This window comes from Harpia harpyja, chromosome 7 (assembly GCF_026419915.1).
Source record: "Harpia harpyja isolate bHarHar1 chromosome 7, bHarHar1 primary haplotype, whole genome shotgun sequence".
NCBI classification, from domain to species: Eukaryota; Metazoa; Chordata; class Aves; order Accipitriformes; family Accipitridae; genus Harpia; species Harpia harpyja.
Window position 1 is genome coordinate 7,023,713 of NC_068946.1, and position 22,905 is coordinate 7,046,617.

General features: G+C 38.8%; 1 protein-coding gene across 4 annotated transcripts; it reads right to left on the reverse strand.

Annotated features, from left to right (window-relative positions):
- Window positions 1–888: 888 nt before the first annotated feature.
- On the reverse strand, window positions 889–21,513 carry LRRC38 (leucine rich repeat containing 38). 4 transcript variants are annotated; one of them, XR_008235874.1, is made up of 5 exons: window positions 20,708–21,513; window positions 7,680–7,747; window positions 4,733–4,980; window positions 1,807–3,367; window positions 889–1,518 (listed from the first exon to the last, which is right to left on the reverse strand). XR_008235874.1 is itself a non-coding variant. In XM_052791488.1 (3 exons), exons 1-3 carry the CDS (start codon window positions 21,333–21,335, stop codon window positions 4,870–4,872), a joined length of 807 nt encoding a protein of 268 aa, XP_052647448.1. In that variant the 5' UTR covers window positions 21,336–21,513; the 3' UTR covers window positions 3,377–4,869. The 4 variants fall into 4 exon arrangements, 2 of the variants coding, with proteins under 2 accessions (XP_052647448.1, XP_052647447.1); XR_008235875.1 differs by lacking the exon at window positions 4,733–4,980; XM_052791488.1 differs by lacking the exons at window positions 889–1,518; window positions 1,807–3,367 and having other exon boundaries at window positions 3,377–4,980.
- Between the last annotated feature and the right edge of the window lie 1,392 nt (window positions 21,514–22,905).

Below are 22,905 nucleotides of genomic sequence, written 5' to 3' on the forward strand. Positions count from 1 at the left end.
ATGTTAAATCTGTAGTCATTTCCCTGCCATACAGTATAATGTTCATGAGTTTATGGTTAGAACACTTTCTGCTTTCATTTAAAATCCTACATTGCAGGGTTTATTTTCATTTGGTTGTTAAAAAAAGCCACTCCAGGCTGAATAATCTCTAAAGCAGCTTTTTCTTCCAATTTTTGTTTTAAAGAAGATTTTTTTTGAAGATGTGGACAATATATCTAACTGCACTCACAACATTGTACCACTCTTGGAAACATAATTTACAATTGGATTTTGAGAATTTCCAACCTCAAGTTACTCTGTGATGAAGTATTTCTGGAATATATTTATATATCACTGAACTCCTATCCGAGGTCAGTAAATACAAAGACATTTAGGATTTGCCACAAGAAGCAAGCAGTGAGTCCACTTACAGAACATTTCCTTGTTGTTCCTCATCTGTTGAAGATGCAAAATAGGGGTTTTTTTGGTTGGGTTTTTTGTTTTATTTTGGTGTTTTAATTAATAAAATCACAAGGCAACTGAATTATTCTGAACAAAGCAAGGGTCTGCATAGTGAATCAGCACTGAAAGGCAGATATTTCAGATTATTGGTTAGGACACTGCAGCTCTAAACCCATCTAGTGCTCATTTATAGCCAATATTCCACACTTCCCTGCCAGTATATAGGCTTTAACATCACCATGCTAAGATTAAGGTAAGTACTCAACAAAGTAACTAACTTAAAAATAATGGTCACCTATGAAAATACTAGTCAATCAAATTATGCCTCAGTTTCCTTTTTAATGATATTTACAACATATCTGTCCCATCTCTCTAGTTAGCCTTGTATTTTTAAAACCATCAAATATCACATTTACATGGAATCTTTTGGAGTTCAGAGAAGTGTTTTCCCATCTTCAAGTATACAGTTCATATTGTTAATAAGAGCATCTCTATGCATTTGCCCAACTGACCAAAATGACCTTAAGGGATTTATTCTGGTCATTTCCTCCTGTGACCCAAATTCACGTTTGAAGCCAGATCTTCAAAGGATAAAGAGTAATACTTTAACCTACTGCAGACTGCAAACCTAATCTACTCTTAAGTGAGCGACAGTTTCTCAATTTGAGAAAAACTGGTGGGCAAAAATAGACTAGAATTGTTTGTCAAGTATGTTCACAGTCATTTAATTCCCTGTTAAATACCACAAAGACCAAACATTATTTCTACTGCAAAGTCTTTCAACACTTGCCCTAATTAAAGAGCAAAACCCCCACACAACACCACCAAGCCTTGGAATGTCAGTCAGCTGGACTGTATCACATTTAGATTTTAAGCAAAGGTCACAAAGCTGGCTTTCCTGCTGAATTCTCAATTCTTTTTTGCTCATTCTTCCAGCTAAGGGGAGATTCTAAGGTGGTGTACAATGCCTGTATCTTGTACTTTGCTTAGCTATTGGTGAGTAGCATGACCAGGAGTAAAAAAAGGGAGAGTCAAAGTCTAACTGCTTATATTCCAGTGATGTCAGCTTGGAATTCTCTTCTGTCAGGTGGCTGGAGATAGGACAAGAGGAAATGGCCTCAAGTTGAGGCAAGGGAGATTTAGGTCAGATATTAGGAAAAATTTTTTTACTGAGAGGGTTGTCAAACATTGGAATGGGCTGCCCAGGGAAGTGGTTGAGTCACCATCCCTGGAGGTATTCAAAAAGCGAGTGGACAGGGTACTCCAGGGCATGGTTTAGGGGGCATGGTTAATGGTTGGACTCGATAATCTCGAAGGTCTTTTCCAACCGAAACGATTCTATGATTCTATGATTCTATGAATAACGACCTCACATACTGAAACAATTGAACCATATCTTGCTAGCACCGTTGTCTGGATGAATGTTTTCGACTTTCTCAGTTCTGAGTTGGTAAGAAACTTCTGTACAGCCTACTAAGTGACGTGTCACATTTCAGATTAAAATCAAAGCTTTTAAATAGGCAAATGGTGCTTTGGTGGGGAGTATTAAACTTCAGAAATTCAATTGACATCAATTTCTGCTTGAAGCAGACTATACTACTTCACACCCGGGTGTGAACTGGCTAACCTTTAGACCTCACCACTGCTAACAGAAAGTGGTGAAAAAGCAGCTCTGAGATCAAAACAACGCTGCTTTGAAGCAAACTTGACTACTGAACAACTCTGGCCCAAGCTGTTTCACTCCTTATTTGCTGCTCACCTCCCTGCAAACTTTTCACTTCCCACAAAACTCACAGTAGAAGCCTGCTCTGAAGTGTTTACTCGTATGTTTTTTGACAACCCCCAAAAAAGCACATTATGAGCTGCTAACCCAATGTTACACAATTTCACACAGTTTTATGGAGCTCTGGGTGGGGTGTGAGAGTTGATGGGAACGGGAGAGACACATCATAATTCAGGCATTCAGCTTTGCAACAGAAGGTCTCCTGTTGCTCTGTCAGCTTAAAATTGAATAGCTTTTTCCTGCTAACTCTTTACAATCATAGATGGATGGTTGGTCAGCATAAACAAAACTGTGTTTTTCCTAGTCTGCTGGTTGGTTATACTGCTGTTGGTGATTTGTATTGCTGTACCATGCAGAGATAGTACCAAACCAGGATTCTGTTCTAGATACAGTCAAGATATGACGAATATCAGATTTACAGAAAGATATACAGAAACCAAGACAAAATGGATCTGATGACGGCAAGATGAGAGTGGGAATCTGATTAGAAAACCAAGTATTTTTATTACAAAGCATCAGCTATCATTACATGATGTATTTGAGGTTCTTCCATAGCTATTTTCTGCAATTCTATGACAAGGTTGTATTGCTCCAATGTTAACAGATAGGACATGAAATAAACATTTCTGGTGACTCATGCATGTTACAGGCTGCTTGGCACTAAGAGTCCATGGCAGATCTTACTCTCCAAGAAATGTTATTTCCTAATGTATATTTCTGTTTTCTTTTTGGAAAGAGTATGCAAGGATTCAGCATTTCAACAGCATCTTCACCACAATGAATCACGACTTACCTCCACAGTAAAGCATCTCAGCTGCCACTAGAGGCCGATAAAACAGGTTACACCGCAAACGCAAACGTCGCTCTCTGAGAGGAATGGTCAGATTCGAAAGCTATCAAAACCCCTGCTCCTTTATTTTGGGGGACATGAGCTGAACTTAGAAATGTGCCAGCGAGCAGCCCTGGAAACTAAAGTAATTTACTCACATAGCAGGTAGGCAGCACATACTGAATCAGTAAAAGGTCCTGCATAGAGTTGCTCCTGCAGGTTTGAAACCTACCACAGAGGAACCTCCGTTAGGGATGACGGACTGTCTCAGGCTCAGCATCCCCATCAGGCTTCAGCTGTTCCACTGAGGCTGTCTACAGGGGTGATAGTTACAGCAAGCTCTAATATTGTTATATACACACCTTCTCCCTAACGCATGAGTGTGCTCACCCTATCCACATACATAGGTGATTGCACACAGTTCTTCCCACAGCCAAAAGACGAGATCATTTTTGGTCACCTCTAAGTATGCCAGGCTAAATTTTAGCTGTCAGTGTACAATGGTTCACTCTCTACTATATACCTGACGTAGGCAAGCAGTATGCTCCTTTTTATGAGCTTCCAGAACCATCTCTTCAAGGTACTTTCCCAATGTATTTTTATGCTGCTCTAAAAAATGATCCATTAATATTCACACTGAGTAAGAATCACAGCAGGACTGAGGCTGCCTCAAAAAGATGCTGGCTGGCTGAGGATGAAATGCTAGGCTTGGACAGTCGCTTCAGGTGATCTTTATTTTAATATTCTATGGATTAGTTTTTTTAAACCAATGTGCACGCTTCTAAAAAGTCAGACTGTATCTCAATTACATCATGCAGATTTGCTTTCTTGCACATTTTTCGGATCCTCACACATACCAAGATCCAGCATTTCATCAAGGAGACATATCTGCAGGCAATGTGACAGCTGCTTCCCGGCTCTTTGAGCCTGCAACATTTTATTTGGGTCACAGATAGTATCTTTCCTTCCCCTTGAAGCAGGTAAAATGTATGCTCATTTCTGACAGTGAGAGATACCACCACTAAAGTAAAGCCATTTTAGAAGGAAAATTGTAAATGAGGGCAATCTTTCTAGTGCACATTTATAATCACCTGCAGGCAGCGCTTCTTGAGCTAGCAATGTATTGCACAAGGGAGCTAAACGCAGCTCTTATACTTGGCACCACTTTAACTTCACTAATCTTAATGGGGGTTACCGCAGTCTGAGAAGGGAGTGCATACTCTCTAGATCCCACCCACAGCATCATCCTCGCACGGGAACACTTCCCATGTGCACAAAGCTGGAGATGGGATTACCTCTATGTTACTACCTTTGTGGAGGTAAAACTGCAATCATAATGCAGCCTTCAGGCCACTTCCTATTCCTGATGAAATTAGCTTTCAAAGTTTTGCAGGGGATCATTAGAGTGATCACTAGTTCTGGCAATATTCCAACAGGAGAATGTTTTGCTCTGAAGATTACATAAAATAAGAAAAATCCCAGTAAGAACTAAATCAAAGTTCTGTCTCATCTACTAGCAACTGGAATTATGCAAAATCAGTATTAATAGTAGGTAACTGCTGATGAATAAATTACACTGAATAAACATCACTAACTGGATGAGCTCAATACTTATGAAATATACATTACTTAGTAGGGGAAAATATCATTAAAGTTTCTTATCCGGAAAAAACCCATACATTGCAAAATCAGTTTGATGTGATGGAGTATCCATAACGGCAGCTTCATAAATAAAGCTTTACTAAACTTTGCTCTTCGGCTTGCACTGGATTATGTGGGTGTCAGCTTGGTCTGTTCCTTGCTGTTCTGAGGGGTGCTAAGTTCCAAATATAAATAGTGCTTTCAGGGCTTTATGTTGGGTGACCAAAAAGCTACAAACTATAAACAAATCTAGATCTTCATTTTGAGGCACCATGGTAGGATGAACCTGCAAGTAAGAGCAGAACCCAGTCAAAATAGTTGAGTTTGAGATGTGACCTCTGCAAAATTACTCAGCCTTACAGGATAATGAAACAAAACCATAAATTCATTACCAAAGGAAGGGTAGAGATTTGCTGAAACATCAACTGATGTCTCACTGAAAAGTCTGATAGGACAAATCATTTTGCTAACTGGTTGCAAGTTTTGAGTCCATAATAAAACTTGCAGACAAAAAAGTGTGACCCAGTTTCTTGTTCCATGACTGAACAATTTTGACTGAACAAATTGCACAGCTCTAAATATAAAACTGTTGATAACATATCCGTATTTGTTGCAAAGAGAGTGTACTTCAAATTCATGAACTGCACCGGGCAACAAGTTGTATATTTCCAACAATACTGCAAAACCCCGCTTATAAATGATGAGAGAATCAGGCACGTTTTTTTCTCCTTCTTTCATACCCACATGCAAATAAACATGAAAGCCCACATTGAAATTATAAATATATTTGTGTTATTTATAATCATGGCACTACACAGTGAAAATCATGTCATTTCATTTTGCTTGAAAGAATCAGAATAGAATAAGACAGTATTGATACAGAATATCCTCTCACTGTCCTACTGAATTCTGTTTCAATGTGTTTCCAGAAATAATAATCTTAACAATGGTAGCATTAAGTCGCATTGAATAAGCTGTAAAGCTAATAGAAATAAACACTCTTGTCCTGGTTTTGACCTCAGCATGGTGCAAACTCCATTGCAAACTCTGTTAGCCAATGGAGTAACTCCACTGATGTCAGTGAAGTCATACTGATATGAGATCAGATTAGACCTACTGCGTAACATCTGCTTCAGCCTAACATACATAATCATTATACATAGCCCCAATATAGTGCCCCCCCCTTGCATATCTCAAAGCACTTGAAAAAGATAAATAGTTATTATGATCTTCATTTTATAGGTAATGAAACTGAGGCACAGACAGATAGTGTTTTGCTGAAGGTCTTCTAGCTGATCACTGTTAGATGGGGACAACACCCAGAAGTCCTGAATCCTAATTTTGTACTCTATCTACTGGACCATATTACCCCTTAACACACACAGTGTAATTCAATCCTGTCTGCCTGAACGATTAGCACAACAAATACAAGAGATCTGGAACTAACTGTCTGTAAAAGACCATTCACATTAACTGAGCAAGGCAATATTTTAATCAAAGAGTGTTTTTTAAGAAATAATAGCATTTACAGTAGTTAAATAGATGCTACTTTTAATCAGATCTAATTCTTTTATACCAGCATACAGTCCTTGTTTCATTGTTTGTTACTACGTTATTCATTACTTTAAGCCCTCACAGCTACTCTAGATAATACTTTAAATACACAGAGCTTTAAAAAAATATTTCCATTACAAATATTTTAAAAATATACTTATCCTAAAAAGCTGTCCAGCACTATTCCAAAAATCTCTTGTAATAAATGTCTTTTTTAATTTTAACAAAAATATCTACCGTTATAGAGAAGAGCTCAAGTTTTGACAAATCTATAATACAGTCAGAAACATCTTGGGCCAGATTCCACTCTTGTTTATACAGTTGCCAACTTGGATCATGGTGTTCACTTCAGTTGTGTTACTCTAGTATAATCAGGAGCAGAATATAGCCCTTAGTATTTTAAAATAACTAAGTGGACTGGATACTGCAACAGTTACTTGTGCCTAGCATTACAGGGAAGGGAAATCCTTTACTTCATTGCATCTAAAAATGCAAAAGAATGTTATATTTAGTATTTGTGCCATGACTAAAGATGTGCCAGGCAGCTGCAGTGGATGACTCAGATCTAGAATTGTATTCGCTTATAGAAAAAATTTTTTTTGGCTGAATGATGGCTGCAACTGCTGTCATTAAATGGAGGATGAATGTTTATAGAGAACATTTGCAGCGAGAAAATGCCAACCTTCCTATAATGCTTTCTACAATTCTAGGTATCATTTTAATTGCATTTTGTTACTTAGAAAGTTGTGTGAGTTTAATAGAATCTCCCAGTACTTACATCTAGGAAGAACACTATTTTAAATTGCTTCCATATTTTCCAGCTGAAAACCCTCCATCTAGCCAGTCCTTTTCAAAGTGCATTTAGGACAAGCTATTAAGCACTTACAGGAATCTGCATCTCATCAGAAGGACAATCTAGAAGCTGTGAGTTAGTCTTTTAAATCACTGGAACTCTTTTTTTGCCTTTCCCCTCCAATCTGCAAATTTAAATGCAGTGTTTGATTAAGGATCATAGAAATTAACCTGGTCTCATTGCATCAGGTTACATATGTAAGCAAAGCTAACAGTCTCAGATGCAAACTGCAATTCCTATCTGTGACCGTCATGAGATTAGAAGGGATCCTTACACATTGTGATTTCATTTAATTCATGTTTAAAGCTTTTACTCTACTTGTTTTCTTCCTAGACTTTGGCTGATAATCTAGTAACTTATAAACCAAGGAAACTTAAGTATATAGACTAAGTTCAGTCCTCACTGTCGTCTTCATCATCATCGTCATCTTTACTGGGAGCACATCTTTGGAAGCAGTGTACTAGAGTTGCTAAGAAGAAGCTTGATAGAATAGCAGCAATGGAGACTGCGACTCCAGAGAAGATGATGATAAAAAGGTCCGTCAATGACAAACTAAATTTGCATTCACTAAAGCTGACCTCAGATAATTCATTCAGAAAGATTCTTCTATTTTCTACAGGCAGGGAACACTGGATTTCATGGAGACCTGCAAAGAAGAGGAAAGGGAAACAAATCAGTGGAATATTGATGAATCCTTCTGTTGCTCCAGTCAAAGACTGAATAGCTGAGGAACAGTTTTAGGGTTAATTCTAGGTTTATGAATTTGTACAAAAGTCAGGAAAAAAACGGAACAAAATTTGCCACTATCCAAAAGCCATTATATAACCCCCTTGAGTGGCTCCTGGAAATTAAGTTATTTCATCTTCAGTCTTCCAGGAGGTCAGGTATGACCTGGGACCATGATTTTGAGGATTTAAAAAAGTGAATGTTGAACCCTGGATGCATCTAAATCTGGACATCTGGAAGCACTTCCCAGCTACTCCATCTGAACACAAATTCTGACTCCAAAACAGGGTAATAGGGATACTGAAGTTCCTTCCACACCTTTTTCCCGTGTAGTTCCAAAACTACAGTTGTCTTTTTCTTCTGGTCACAAGAATGGCTTAGGACTAATGGATGCTTGTTTGTCTATGAGCTGCTTCCACCTTTTCTCTCTGACTGTCATAAGGACATGCACACTAGCAGATATTATTCCTTCATGCATTATTGAAGAATGCGTAGAGCTAGGTTCTTCATAGTGAAAGCAAAAAAAATCCAAATTTAAAAACTGGTGAGAATATAGTTTCCTACTGGACAGTAAAAGCATACAGTTCACTGCATGTGCCCAACTCCCTCTTCATTCACAACAGGGGAAAATCAGGAAGAGCATATTAACAGGGCTAGAAAAGAACAAATAATGAAGTGAATTAAGTCTCTATGGCTGTTGGCAAGATAGCTTTTATCTTGCTATTAAGGATATGAATGTAAAGGGGAAATACAAGAATTGTGTATTAATGACATGAGAACTGCTGTTGGTTTACTTGATATACTTTTACTCTTTGTATGCTAATGATCACAGAACAGACTCCCAGTTTTTCACTGCATTGCTGTGTGCACACAGTATATAGGGCATTTCCATCACACAGCTCTATCATATAACTATTATGTCACTTTAAATAAGGAATGCATGACGATAAGATTTCCTCTGCTTTTCTGAATCCCATTTTTCTTGTGGCTGAATAGCTATGGCATATGATGTTTTACTATTAAACCCAGGCTCCTAGGGTTAATGGTGCAAACCTGACTGGTTATCTGGATCCAGCCCACCTGTTTACGTTGAGTTGAGAGGGAGTTTTAGCTAAAAGTCTGCTATGGATCCAATTATCACCCTGACTTACTTGACCTTGTAATGAAGATTGTACTAAATTTTGATCCCTAGAAGCCATCCTGTATCTGTCATATTTGCCTGAAGTTCTGTTGCCTTCCCTCTTTCTCATGCGCCTCTCACTGACAACGTAGTAAAAGCTGCCAGCAGAATAGGACAACAGTCAGCATGCCCAAGGCTGAATGGCTTCCTCCAGGCAAACTGCCACCTGAATACACGTTACATTTTTTCTCTGAGCCTGGAGTGCACTGGCAATGTATACCAGATGGTGAGGCAACTTGCTTTGCAGATCTTTGAAACCTCCTGTCTATGGAACTGGCCCAGAAGGTAAAGGAGCCACACAGTTTCAAACACCCTCTGACATTTTTGGAAATCTGGAACCTGCAGTATTCATATATATCATGTCTTGTATACAAGCTGACATACTGGAGCACTTGAGCGTGCCTGTGACTGCACGGATGGCTAGAGGAAGTACATACTATTGCACTCTATAGCTTGTGATAGAGCTCTCTGTACAAACCTTTCTACTGAAAGAAGTGAGAGTTGTTCATCGAGTCCATATTTTCTTTTCATCAAGACTTGGAAATAGCAACTCTAGGGGTTAATGGGAGTAACAAGCAGAAGGGGACACAAATGGATATCCTTCCCTATTCAAAACCATGAGAAATAAGGGAGAAGTGAAAAGCCATAGGCTGGAATTCCAAGACCTGTATCTTTTAAATCAGATTTTAAAAAGCAAACAGTTTTCAATAAACCAACATGATGTTGACAGAAATCAAAGCAGTTACTGCTGTTGTGTAGAAACAGTAAGAAAATGAATGTAACTTATTGCAAATTCATTTGAAGAGGAAGTTCCTTGCTAATAGGAAAAGACCATTGCAGTATTTTGGCAGAAAAGCCTGGTCCAAGTGAATATGGCACCTAAACGAATTCCATTTCACTTGTGGCAAGCACAAGAAAAAATGAAGTTTTATACAACTGTGTTTCTGTAAAACAAACCACTGTAATAGCTGCTGAGACCTCATGAGAACCGCTGTTTTCATAGCAGCTGAGCCATGCTCACAGCATTGTCTAAAGAAGGAGTGCACAGGTGACCATAAACAACTCTATTTTTTCTATTTCTGACCAACTGCAAAAGAAAGTCTGTAGTGTCCTCACCTGCCAGCTTTTAAAATGACCTCTGTGCTGGAGTGGCCTTGACGACCTGGAATATCAGATCTACGCTTCCACAAGGAAGGAGTAGAAAAAGAATATATTAAAAAGAAAGTGACAGAGCAAAAAAGACTCCAAAAAAAAGCTATTGTTTTAAGCAGTTCTACATACTGCAGCCCTTGCTTCTAGAAATAACTTAGTATGGTAGTATTTGCCCAGGATCCTAGAGATAGAAAAGTAGGAGCCCACTTATTCATTACCATTACCAACAGCAGTTTTGCCGTGGATCAAAACTGAGCCTATAGACTGTGAGCTCTATTCCTATTCCCCAGATGCTTTCACCTAACATCACAACACACAGAACACAAATAGAAAAGAATCTGCAACATACGAAGTCACTTAAGGGTATTTCTTGTTATGAGAATCAGTGTACTGTAATGATTTTGAGTCTGATTATACAATAACAAGAAATAAAAGAGCTCCTCTCCATGTAGCCATGGGTACTGGAATCTAGGTCATGTTCTCAAACCAAATAGATTAGATGGGAATTTTCTACTTGCTTTATTCTGTGACACTCCAATGTGCTAGCTTAGCCTCAAGTTTTTACAGAATTCTTAGTCATTGAGAATAATAGATGCCAATAGGCAAAATACAGCATCATAAACGAGGGGCCAGTACAGAGGCCTTGCTAGCTCCCAGCTATAGTTTCAGCCACCCTGTGTACGCACCATCTTTTCAACAAGACAGGAATGAACTGACCTCTCCTATCCACACACAAGGCAGTTTGCTAAAATTGTGCTGGAAGCAACCTAGAAGGACTGCAGAGCTCAGTGGAAGCACAAGCCAGTGACTGAGGGAGAGAGGAACATTTATCCTGTTCAGTGAATGTTTTTCTTTGCTGTGTCGTGGTACTACTGCAAAACCTAATAAATGGAAGATTTTCTTTCAACTTCAAAGAGAATTTGGAACAGACTGTTCATTTGTAACAGTAGTATGACTAGCAGCTATATCTCTGGTGGCACAAGGAATTTCTCCTCCCAAAGCTAATGCAGTGGTTATTGCACCAGAGCTTCTAACTGCTTACCTGAAAACATCATAATCTGAAGGTTACATGCATGTCTGCTTAAGATGACAATGAACAATACCATTTCATCTGCTTCCTTCTACAGCAATATGTTACTTTCTTTACATTATTTAAAAGTAGGTTGTCCTTATGACATGAGAATCCAGCGTGTGTGTAGAACTGATGTTCTGTACTCCACCTGTCCTATTATGTTCATGCCTATCAATAGATCCAATTTTGTTCTTTGCTTGGGCAGGAAGTAATCCAGGTCATCATACACCCTCTGCATGAACAATGAACAAAAGAATGGCTTCTATAAAGTGATCAGTATTAATTATAAGGTGTGGGGTTTTTTCCTCTGGGTGATTCTCTTGCATACAGACTGTCTCAGTCAAATCACCTGTCCCCACACACAAGACTTCCAGAGCACAGGAGAGTGCCATTTAACCTTAGTGCTCTACTTTCACACACTTTAACTGTATTATTTTTTAGTGTTCAATTTATTCTTTTAAAAAATCAGCCAGGTTTCTTCTAAATGGTATCTCAAAGAAGTTTGATATTTAGTACTTGGCTGCAGCAAGAAAACCTTTGATGATAGTTATATATGTATCTCATTGCCCCACAACGTGTTCAAAGAGTTGCTTCTTCATACCAAACAAATCTGTAAATGAAATAACAAGTGTGAATGTGTTATAAATATATAGCTTATGTTATTTTGGTCAGGGCCATCACATCATCTGTAATAACTCCAGCTGTCCCAAGGACAATGTCACACACTCTTATCTTTCTGCGACATCCTCTGAAGAAGCAGATGTACTATACTGGCAAGTTGTAATGTATTATTTGCTTTTAAAAAGGGAATGCTTTGAAGTCCCAGTCAAGGGACAGGTGCTAGATTCTATATAGGCTTGTCTCTTAACACTGAAAAAATAAAATAAGATGAAAATATGGGTCTGTACCCTGAGGAATAGGTCGCCTAAGTAACATGGGAAGTGTGAAAATGCTGGAATTCTAGAACCATAATGTTAAAAGGAGAGGCATGCTTTTAAAAAGAAAAAAAAAAATACATGTGTTCATAAAGAAGTATGCAGGAGGGTTCCAGGTAGAGTTTATTTCAAGGAAATTCCCTAATGGGTTTTAGAACAATATGACTTTGAGATGCCTTACTGTTAGAGGATTAAAACTCCACTGAAGTCTAGCATTTAAACCTTGATAATAAATTGTAGGCAATTAAGCTGCAACTAGATCCTAATAAACACTTTGCATTTGCTTCTGTAAAGGACTATGCACAGGCCTACTTTCAGAGGCTGAAATACTTCCCCTGTAAAATTGAAGCTCTTAGAAAATGGATGCAGCCTAAAACCAATCTTTATACAAACAATGCCCCAAGTTATAATGGTACTGATCTTCCCATCTCAAAAACCCCACAAAAACCTAGATACTAAATTTCATTAGCATTCTGCTGGTACTTTGTAGCCATAATTCAACCATGTTTCTCATAAGTACTGTTTGATCTGGAATTTTCAAACACTACATTGGCTGGACCATCAAGTGCATTCAAATTGCTTGCTCTTGGATCTGACATGGCTTTTCCCTACATACGTTGACTAATGATGTATTGTATTGTGAGTTTCATTTTATATTCCTCCAGCTAAAGACAAGCAGCAAGAGGTATCACTTACTCCAGGTCTACTTGACTCTCTTTTGAAGGACTCCTTGTGTAATTCTGACTTTGCTTATTTCTAATACCTATGCTAACTGTATCTTTTATCGACGAACTTCTGAAATTCATTATTACTTCAATATCATGGTCTGTCTGTTAACCCTCAGAATGAGATTTCCCAGCTATAATTTTGGATGCTGAGTTTAAAAAAAAAGAGAGAGGCCTCAATTCTGTTGGTCTTTTTTAGAGTTCACAAAAAACAGGTATCAAGAGAAATAGTTGTTTCCTAACATTTAGCAAAGTATAATACTATGAGATAACAAAAATGCCCACTCCTAACATACACCAGTATGTATAGAAAATACATCCAGAAAAAATCTGAAGCCATAAACATTTAAGTGAGCTTCATGCACATGTGTTCATTACTATCTATACAATAAATGTAAAAGCACTATAATATGCTATTTCTTTTTAAAGTAAAATTGATATTTGCCCTTTTAGGTGCAATTTAGCTGTTCTCTCACGTTGCTGAATGTAGTAGACACAGACTTGAAATGCTTAAATGTGGCATTTTATTTCTTGTTTGGTATTTTGCTTCCAGCTATAGTTCTCTTTAGTGTACTTAAACACTGCCACTAATGTATTAATAAGCAGTGAGAAAGGCATTGCCTCTGAAGAGATATGAAATTTCATTGGAAATAGCCTCAAGCTATCAGAACAGTAAAGCCTGAAAAAAACTGAAGCCTAGATTTAGGTCCCTAAATAAATTTTTTTATGGCCAAGTGCCCTACATATCAGCATTAGAGGGTACTTAACAGTTTGTCTCAATGCCTAAATATAAAGTTTAACATTAGGTGTTCACACCTGCAAATGCTGTCCTCACATCTTCAAATCCGTGAAAGATGGAAGTACTCCAAAAAACCTTAAGATGGAAGAAACAGAGTGAAAAGCCAGTGGCAGTCAGATCATTTTACTGAAAATGACTAGGATATCAAATTATGTATTTATATATGTGTATATATATAGAAACAGATTTGATGCGCTTGTTAGGGAATCTAATTTCTGTTAGGAGTTTCTGCTTGAACAAAATAAAAGCTGCTGAATGTGTGAAATGTCTTAAGGCTTTTAATTCCTTTCCAAAAAAATGGATATTATGTTCTGTACTAGTGATGTGCTAGCATGTGCATGATACTCGGGAAAGAACTGAATGGCTGTAATGGATGGAACAGCCTGTCCTTTTTAGCTGAAGCTTGCTCTGTTTCTATATTAGTACATGAAGTTAAGGCAGCCTTCTCTACATAGCAGATAAATAAATAGGTACTGATAAAGAATGATAAGTCAAGAGGACTTACAAAATGCTCAGTTGTTTCACTGGCTTTTAGTTAGGTTAGAAGGTCAAATGAAACCTGTACTCTCACATAATTATGATGCTTTGTTTTGAAGACAATGTTTAACATTTTCCGTGAGCCCAGGGCTACTATAAAGGCCTGGACTAGTGAACTAAGATGATATTTTATTTACAGAATAAGTTTAGCAATAGATCTTAGATTGGAATGGGATTATAGAAAGAGCCCAAGAAGCAAGAGATGATCGCCTCATGGCACAGTCTTTCTAAACAGGCTTACAAAAATCATTCCATTTTTCTCGCTACACCAATTCACTTCTGAATCTCTTAACTGCTTTCTTTTAGTACTCAATTCAGTCTTGAGTTTCCTGTTCCAGAAGGCTGCTTACAGTCTCATTGTCACCCGCTTTTGCTTTTTTCCTACCTCCTCTCACTGCCATCCTTCTCTCCTATCCTTTTGCATAGCCAAACTTTACCTGGAAATATGCCACTTTACCAGAATTTACCTATCCATCCACATTAAGGAGGTACTAGCTACAGAAGTCTTGAAAGTAGCTAAACAGCATCTGTATCAGTATTGGCACTAAAAACTCCTTTGAGTATCTTAAAAATTTGTAGTCTTGTGCACACAACTTTCCAAAGTGGAGCAACATTTGACCAAATGAAGAGCGAAACACGGTCCTAGCTATGGCCTTTGTGTTGTGACATGGGATTTGCTGCCACTAATGAACTTTCTTCCAGTAAAGTTCGGCGATTACCTTAGTTTGGGATACAGTTCTGCAAGTGGACCCAGTTCTGTCTTCTTCAGGCTTCTTTTACCAGTTCTGTTTCTAGTGGTGTGAACGTAAATGTTAGCATTCAAGAGGATGGTGCACTGACACTGTGCCAGCTAATCGCGTCTGTAACAGGGAAGTCTAACACTGAGCACCGATCCTCACTTAAACTTGTGCTTCTTCAATTTCAAACATTCATAACATCTATTTCCTTTATTTATCACACAGGCAGCACAATTATATTTGGAATTCTGTCGCTGGCCAATTCTGAATTAATTTTTCAAGTCTTTCTGGAAATATCAGTGTACATAGGCTACCCCTAAAAATGCTCAGTCTAAACCTTCTCATCAAATTGCTAAAAGTCTTTCTAATACTGTTTTAATAGAGGGCAGAAAAATTTTTCATTCTTGCAACAGATAGTGGGGAATAGAGTATGTATTAAACACAAAAGGTTGAGAAAACACCATTGCATCTTGCACCAAAAGCATAGACACCGACTATTTCTTGTAATCCCAGAATCTCTACACAACTTCCCAAAAAGGTTTTCCCAAAGATATTGAGAAGAAAATAAGTAAAAAGCAAAATGAGGGCAAGATGACAGAAAGGAGACACTACAGTCACACTCCAAGGAATAGACTCTAATTAAAAGTAATGTTAAAAATGCATTAGTCATTAGTAAACAAGGTCACGGGCGCAGCTGCCCAAAGCATGTTCACAGAAAGTGAAAAACAGCAACAGAGATCTTTACAAAGCGCTTCAATGCAGCCACTGCAGACTACTTGTTTCTGTTACATGCATTTTATCTGAATCCAATTGAGATGAGATCCTCAGAGGGCTTCAAGAAATGTCTTCTGCAGTGCTATGCATTACTTTTAAACAGCACCTTTCACCAAAAATTTATTCTATCAAAGCCATTTGTATTTAAACACTGAAATGGAAGTGTTCACAACCCTTAGTTCTGTAGGTCACGTACACCAGCGACAACCTTTTGCTGGATGAGCCCTGAGTTTCAAACAGTACTACTAAAAAAGTTAGGTGGAGAGATGAGGCGAGAAAGGAAAAGTGCATTTTTAGCTAAAATAAAATGCGATACAGGACAAACTCTGAAAGCAGAAGAAAGCCCTTCCAAATATGAGAAATTACTGAATGCATTTTTGTAGGATTTCCAGCTCCCATTGAAGCAGAAAATGCAAGAAATCTCAAAGGTAACTCTTGATCTCAAACAAAGGAATGCCAAATCTCCTTAGACTTCACTGAATTCAAAATTTCAAAACATTATGTCCCCAAATGATTTCTCAACCTGTAAACATCCTTCCCTTTATTCAGTACCTCTCTTGCTTTTATTCATATTTTTCTTAATTTCTTCTGCCAGAGTCCAAACACTTTTCTTTCTCTGCTTTCTTCAATTCTCACTTTAGAGAACTTCAGCCTTGTCAATTGCTTTTTGTAAAACTCAAGAAGATGGATCAAATATAGGCAAGGAGACGATAGAACATAATAGCATGTACCTCAGACATATGATTTCCTCAAATTTTTTGAATAATATGTTTAAGACCAACTTAGACCTTTATTCTTTCAAGATATTTTTTGTTCTGAGAGTTTGCATGCCCCCCATGGAGCAAAACCTTCCATGAAAATTTTTACAGCTCTTTGAAGAGACAGAGATCTTACAATAACTTTTCTATTTCCAAATAATTATCCAGTATTCTTAATCTCCATGCTCCTCCTAATGGGAAGCCTTTAATATGAATCATTGGCCACCATGCTGCCATTCAGGCTTAACAAATGCCTATAAAATCAAACGTCCTTCTACAGAAAATCTTTGTAGGTTTTATAACTTAACCATTTTGACCCACAGTGAACACTTTGCCTTCTCTAGGAAAAAGAACAACTGATATATATGCTCCACTTATCACCATTCCACTGATCTTCAGAGTTGCTTCGTCTACTTTGCGCGATACACACTGATTTATTTTTAATCAATTAATAAGCAAATCTGAGGGAAAAAATGTGGCTTGGTTTTGGAGTATGATGGAAGTGCTTGTTTCAATGACTTTTTACGAGTATAAAAATATGTTTGCTGTTTTAAAGTGCTGACGTTGATTGCAAAGCTTCTAGTGCAGTTTCTTTAATAAGTCTGCCTGCAAATCTGGCATGCGACAGTATTCACTTACTGCCAATTAAGCCTTTATTTAGAAATTTAGGTTAGATGAATAAATGCTGGGATGTGTAAAATGATTCAAATCCCAGCTGTTTGTGTGAAGCGACAAGTTAGATGTGCAAAGGCAGCTCAGCTGGGAAGAGGCTTTACAGTCAGCTAGTCAGACAGGTCAGCATAAGTTATAACTTTACAAGCTATTTCTGATTGCATGCTAGAAGGAAAATGGACCCGGCTTTTGCAAAACTAATGAGTTGAAGTATGGCTTTTGTTCAGATCACCGAGTTCTCCAGAGGCCTTAATTACAGAGGTGGAGAGCTTCAGGATCAATTATTGAGATTTCAGTTCACATTGACAAAACTCCAATTCTTAAATCAACTTGGTATTTCTTTTGCAAAAAACAAGGGTGGCTTTGACTAACATGGCGTTGTACTGCAGTGCTAAAATTAAAAGGTGGAGCAGCAGCTGTACTTAGTAAATAGTTAACAGTTTCAGTGATTTCTCTCAGACATGCAGACAGGGCACATTAAACGGTTTTAAATGCCATTCAAAGTGAGGAATCAAAATGACTGCCCAGAACCTAAATCTATCTGTCAATGCATTTCTCCCAGCCATTTATCTCCCGTTTCTTGCTACCAGTTCTGAATCTTGAGGGACTGCTATGCTACAGTGACACTTGCAGATGGCAGCCCTGGATCCTAGTTCATCCACAGACTGGTTGGAGCGTGCTTCTTTTCTGCTTTGGCATATCCTTTCTTGTCTAACCCATTCTGAAGCATCCCAAGCCAGCACAAGACACACAACAGTGTACAGAGCCTTTAGTTTCTTTGCAGTGCTTTGTACTTTTCATAAAAGAACCGGGGATCACCTATGCAAGTTTACTGTCATTCACCCTTCCACACTGTTTTCCCTTCTCAGTAAACCCAGGTTACAAAGCCTGCCATTTAAAGGCTGGGGAACTCCAATCTGTCACGGAACCATTCTGTACTGCTAATCACAGTTTATTTTTAAAGAGAACCAAGAGAAGAAAAACACCAGCCAACTCCTTTGCCCTTTCCAATTTGTGTAGGCCATGCAATACAAATACTTGAGCTGCTGCAGAACTATAAAGGAAAACCATGCAGCCAAGATAACTAAGCTCTTGGGCCCTAAAAATGTATCCCTATCTTTTTCTTTTGCTGTATTTCCAGACATAATGCCTGGTGCCCTACTTATCTTGATGTGTTTGCTGCAAGAGTACTTCTGTCTCCAGCCTTACAGCAGTATCATGAGGAAGCCAGGGAGTCTGAATGCTGAATCTTTCAGTGAGTTGCTCTTCCCACTCCTCCCAGGAAAAGCCAGGCGAATGTGGCTTTGGACAACTATAACCAGACAAGTAATGCTAATGTGATTAGCTCCTAATGGGTGTAATGTTGCAACATCATTAAAAACTGAAAACTGGATATAAAATGCAATCAAATCATAAATCTCAGAATTAGTTTTACACTGACTTTCCAAAAGTTGTTTTGAAAGGCACTCAAGTGTGGCCATATGGTTTTAAAATGTCATTGAGACAGTTTTTCCCTTTCGAGTTTAGTTTTGCCCTCACCTTCCTGAATAAAGTTTTGCTAGTATATTGAAGGAGACAGCCAGTATTTTTGTGTCAGCAGTTCACAACAAGCAATGAAAATGCTGACTTTGCACACTTTTCTGCATACATGCACTAGATTTCACTGATATGACTGGCTGCAAAGATATCACGGAATATTGCTCCTGGGAACAAATGCAAATTATTTGCTTAGGCCATGTCGGGGGGACAGCTCTGATAAAACCAACCATTTGCATATTTGCTCTTTTCCTCGTCTTCCCAAATCAAATCTAACTGAAAGTTTGGAAGATCTGTATGAGCTAGTAATTTTTTTAGCTATTTGGCTGAAAACACAACTGTGGATGAGAGAAAATGCTGTGAGAAAGCATCTCTAAGCTTGCAAGACACTGGGGAACACTGGCAATACTATGGGAAAGCTCAATCACTTGAGATTTCCAGACATAAGTTTAGATACGTTTTAAAACACTGATAGGGTGGAAGAGAAAAGAGAGATGGGCTGGGACAGACTCTCAAACTGAACAGAGTCAGCCTGGATAAAGGGGAAGGAGCTACAAGTTCATTAAAAGTGATGGAAAGCATGGGAAAAGTGGACTGATGTTTAGCATGAGAGATAGGCAAATACTTGGTTTGAATAGAGCAATCTTTAGCTAAAGCATGAGGGAAGGTGGGAAAACAGGCCCAGGTTTGGTTTAGAAAGAATCAAGATGAAAGTTTCACTGAGGCAGACAGGAAAAAAACTAACACTTTTTCCTCAAATGACTTCTTCCTTAAAACAGTTGTTTTACAGCTAAGAATATTTAGGGCAACCTAGATGAGTATATTAAAAAAAAGCTACCCAAGGTCATGAACATAGAAAGAACTCAAATAACTGACTACAGACTCTGATGATCAAGAAAGGAGAGAAAAGACCTATGAATTTGTAGGCTCACTATGTTTTTCTCCTTTTTTGTCTGAATTCAAAGAAACAGTTACTTGATCTCAACCCATTCTCCTGAGCTGTTCTCCCCCAGCCTTCTAGCTCTCGCCATCTTCTGCACAGACATCCCCCCTCAGACACAGCCCAAATACCAGTGATTTCATGTCCGGTAATACCTGTATACCCTCTGTAGCCCTTACAAAGTTTTTATTCTCCAAGCAGTTAGCCTTCTGTGAGCAGCTGGGCGGCTCAGTGGCAGGAGTTTATGCCCTAGTGCTTGTTGGAAGGCATGAACTGTGAGATGATCTCCTGCTAAAGCTGGATTAAGAGAGGCTTTGGGGTCGGGTGGGAAATGTGGAGCAAGAGTCTGGATTCCCTACACATGGCAGTCTTAATACTTTTTTTTTCCCCTCCATGCTTTTCTGAAAATTACTGGCCCAAATACCACAATTATATATCCTGCATTTTGGGGTGTTCCAGAGCCATTTCAATTTATTCTAGTATTGGAAGCAGTGCTATTTTAATGAAAAGAGCCAAAATCAAGCTACTGAAGAGAGTTCAAATACAGAGTATCACAACAAAATACTTCCAGGAAAGGGCTGACAATCGCCGTTGCATAAAATGAGGATTTAACTCTTCTATAGCAGCTTTATAGCTGATCAGTAAAATGAGAGAAAAATCAGTTTTCCTAAGGAGCTGGCACAGCTGCTCAAAGGGCTTATTGTAGGAAATATGTTTACCAGAGAGAAAATGAAGTCTGGAAGAGAACCAGCTCTGGGCTGAATGAATTTGAAAAGGCTCTTTCACTGCCTATGTAAGTTTAGGCTATAAATCAAAATTATTAGGGCTTAATTTTTAAATTTTATTTCTTAACTGGGAAGAGGACCTGATGCTAAAATGAAGCCAACATCATTTTAATGGACACATTTATTGAAAGCATGCAATTACAGTTTGACCAAAATGCAGTTTGGGTCACTGCAGGCAGCACACAGACAATTTGACCAAGAACCCTCCTTCCCTCCAAGGCACACATACATACTCCAAGACAAACGTACATACTGCACTGTAAGCCACCGAGCTTTACCTTTCTGGAGCTTAGATGCATTGTCCTGTATCCAGCTGAAAAGATTGGCAAAGTCACAGTCACAGACCCAAGGGTTGCCCTCTAAGCGTATAGTCCGCAGGGAGGGAAGCGCTTCTAGGGCTGCCACATTTAGGCTTTGTAAGTTATTGTCATTCAATTCTAACACTTGGAGCTGTTCCAGGTTCTCAAAAGCAGCCTCATCCACATCCACCAGGTTATTGTTTCCAAGGCTCAATTTTATCAGTTTTTCTGCTGATTTGAATATCCCAGCATCAAGCTGTGTTAAATTATTGTAGCTTAAGTCTAAATACACCAGTTTGGTAGAACTGCTAAAAGTACCCTCTTCTAAAGAGGTCAGGGAGTTATTCCTGAAGTCCAAATAGACTAGATCTCCATAAAATATAAAGAAATCAGCTGGTATCGCCTGAATGTTGTTATCAGCTATAAGAAGTTTCCGTACATCCAATGGAAATGGATTAGGAACACTTGGGAGTCCTTGATCCCGGCAATCTATGGTGTGGTAGTCCATACAGCTACAGACAGCAGGGCAAAAATGACCCACGGGTAAGAAAAGCAGGCAGACAAAGACAGAAAAAGGCAGAAGGCAGAAAGGAAAGCATGGCAACATCGTCAAGGATTTGAAAGCTGTGATGAGCACCACTTCTAAGAGAAAGACATTTTGCTCAGCTGAGCAGCAGTGCCTGGTACTTGTGTGTGTGTGTGATTGTATCCAGGAGATCACATATCATCACAGATCCGATAGCAGCAGTCTTGGGAGGGGGGAGGGAGAGTGACTGAAGGAAAGAGGGAGGGAGGCAAATGTGAGGATTTACACTGTCAGAATATTATAATGCTGTACAGTGTAAGGGAAAGCTATGATTGGGTAAACGGAGGATCTTTCAAAGGACTCCCTTGCTTTTGTGAGCTAAAAAAAGCTCAGAGCCTGTTTGCATACTTGCTGTATATTCCAGCAAATGGGAAATCACACCTGATCCTGTGACTCTGACAGCAACAGCTTATGCTTAAAAAGCCCTTCAGGTAATAAACCCTGATGAAATCAATTGTTTTGTTTCTTCCCATATGACTACATCAAGGTGACCAATACCCTCTAGAAATGCAAGTGAGGGTAGTATCCTGGTTGACTGCTAAGGACTGTTTTCTCTTTCATTTCTAGAACAGGGAGCAGAAGAGCAGCAAGAAGGGTGGGGAGCCCAAAGACAAGGAACACTGACTTTTGCCATTTCTGGATGCCTTCTCAGCTTTTAGAGCAAGCATGTTAATGTTATGTAAATATGAGCCATTGTCTTTTAACCAAGAAGTATAACCTCCTGTGGCAAGAAGGAATATGGTCTCAAAATTGAGGGTTTTTTTCCCCTCCTGTTTTAATGACCAAAACAGCTACCTTCTAATATGGCACTGGTAATGTTGGTTGGGCCACATGAAAGTGCAAATTGTGGATCAAATCTTCAGCTTGTTAAAACTGAACAGATTTTCTTCATTTTCAGGGGGTTGAAATATTTGACAATCAATCTGCCTGTCTCCCATGGGACAGCAGAGATGATTTTGCAATAAGGCATCTGTGTTTTTCTGACATCCCCAAATCCACACCCAGAAAGGCAAGTCCTCTGCCAGCTGCAAGCTTAACTTTTAACTCCAGCTCTCCCTCTTTATGCACATTGTGTAAGCAGACAGAAATGGGACTCCAGTGCTCGGGCCACACCTTTGTGCTATGAGGGAAGATTTTTCTAAAGAGACAGATTGTATTTGGGTGCATGTGAATATTAAAGCACAAACTCAAACATCTTTGGAAAGCTCATTCCTAGGTCAAAGAGAGGCCAGTAATCTCGATTTAAGGTCATATTTCATAACTGAATTCAGAGTATCTTTCATCCAGGACAGGGTACAAAAATTTCCTTCTAAGATAGCCTATCCTCCCAAGATACCTGCACTTAAACTCAAATAATGGAAGCAGTATTATCAACCTCTCTGTCAGTAAGCCTGTAGAAACACTGAACTGCTGGGAGGGAACGAAGAGGGAGCCAGACTGTTCTCAATAGCACCCACTGACAGAAAAAGAGGCTCTGGGCACAGATTAAAAAACATCTGAACACAAGAAAACACCTCTTTTCTTACTGTGAGTGTGGTCAGACCCTGGAACAGGTTGCCCAGAAAGGCTGTGGCAGAGAGATTCAAAACCC

What these genes read in the sequence shown, in the direction of transcription:
- LRRC38 (XM_052791487.1), bottom strand. Translation starts at nt 21,335, where the DNA reads ATGTTGCCATGCTTTCCTTTCTGCCTTCTGCCTTTTTCTGTCTTTGTC. An exon ending in TGCATCTAAGCTCCAGAAAG is followed by an intron (nt 7,748 to 20,707) that starts GTAAAGCTCGGT and finishes TCTTCTTTGCAG; the next exon opens with GTCTCCATGAAATCCAGTGT.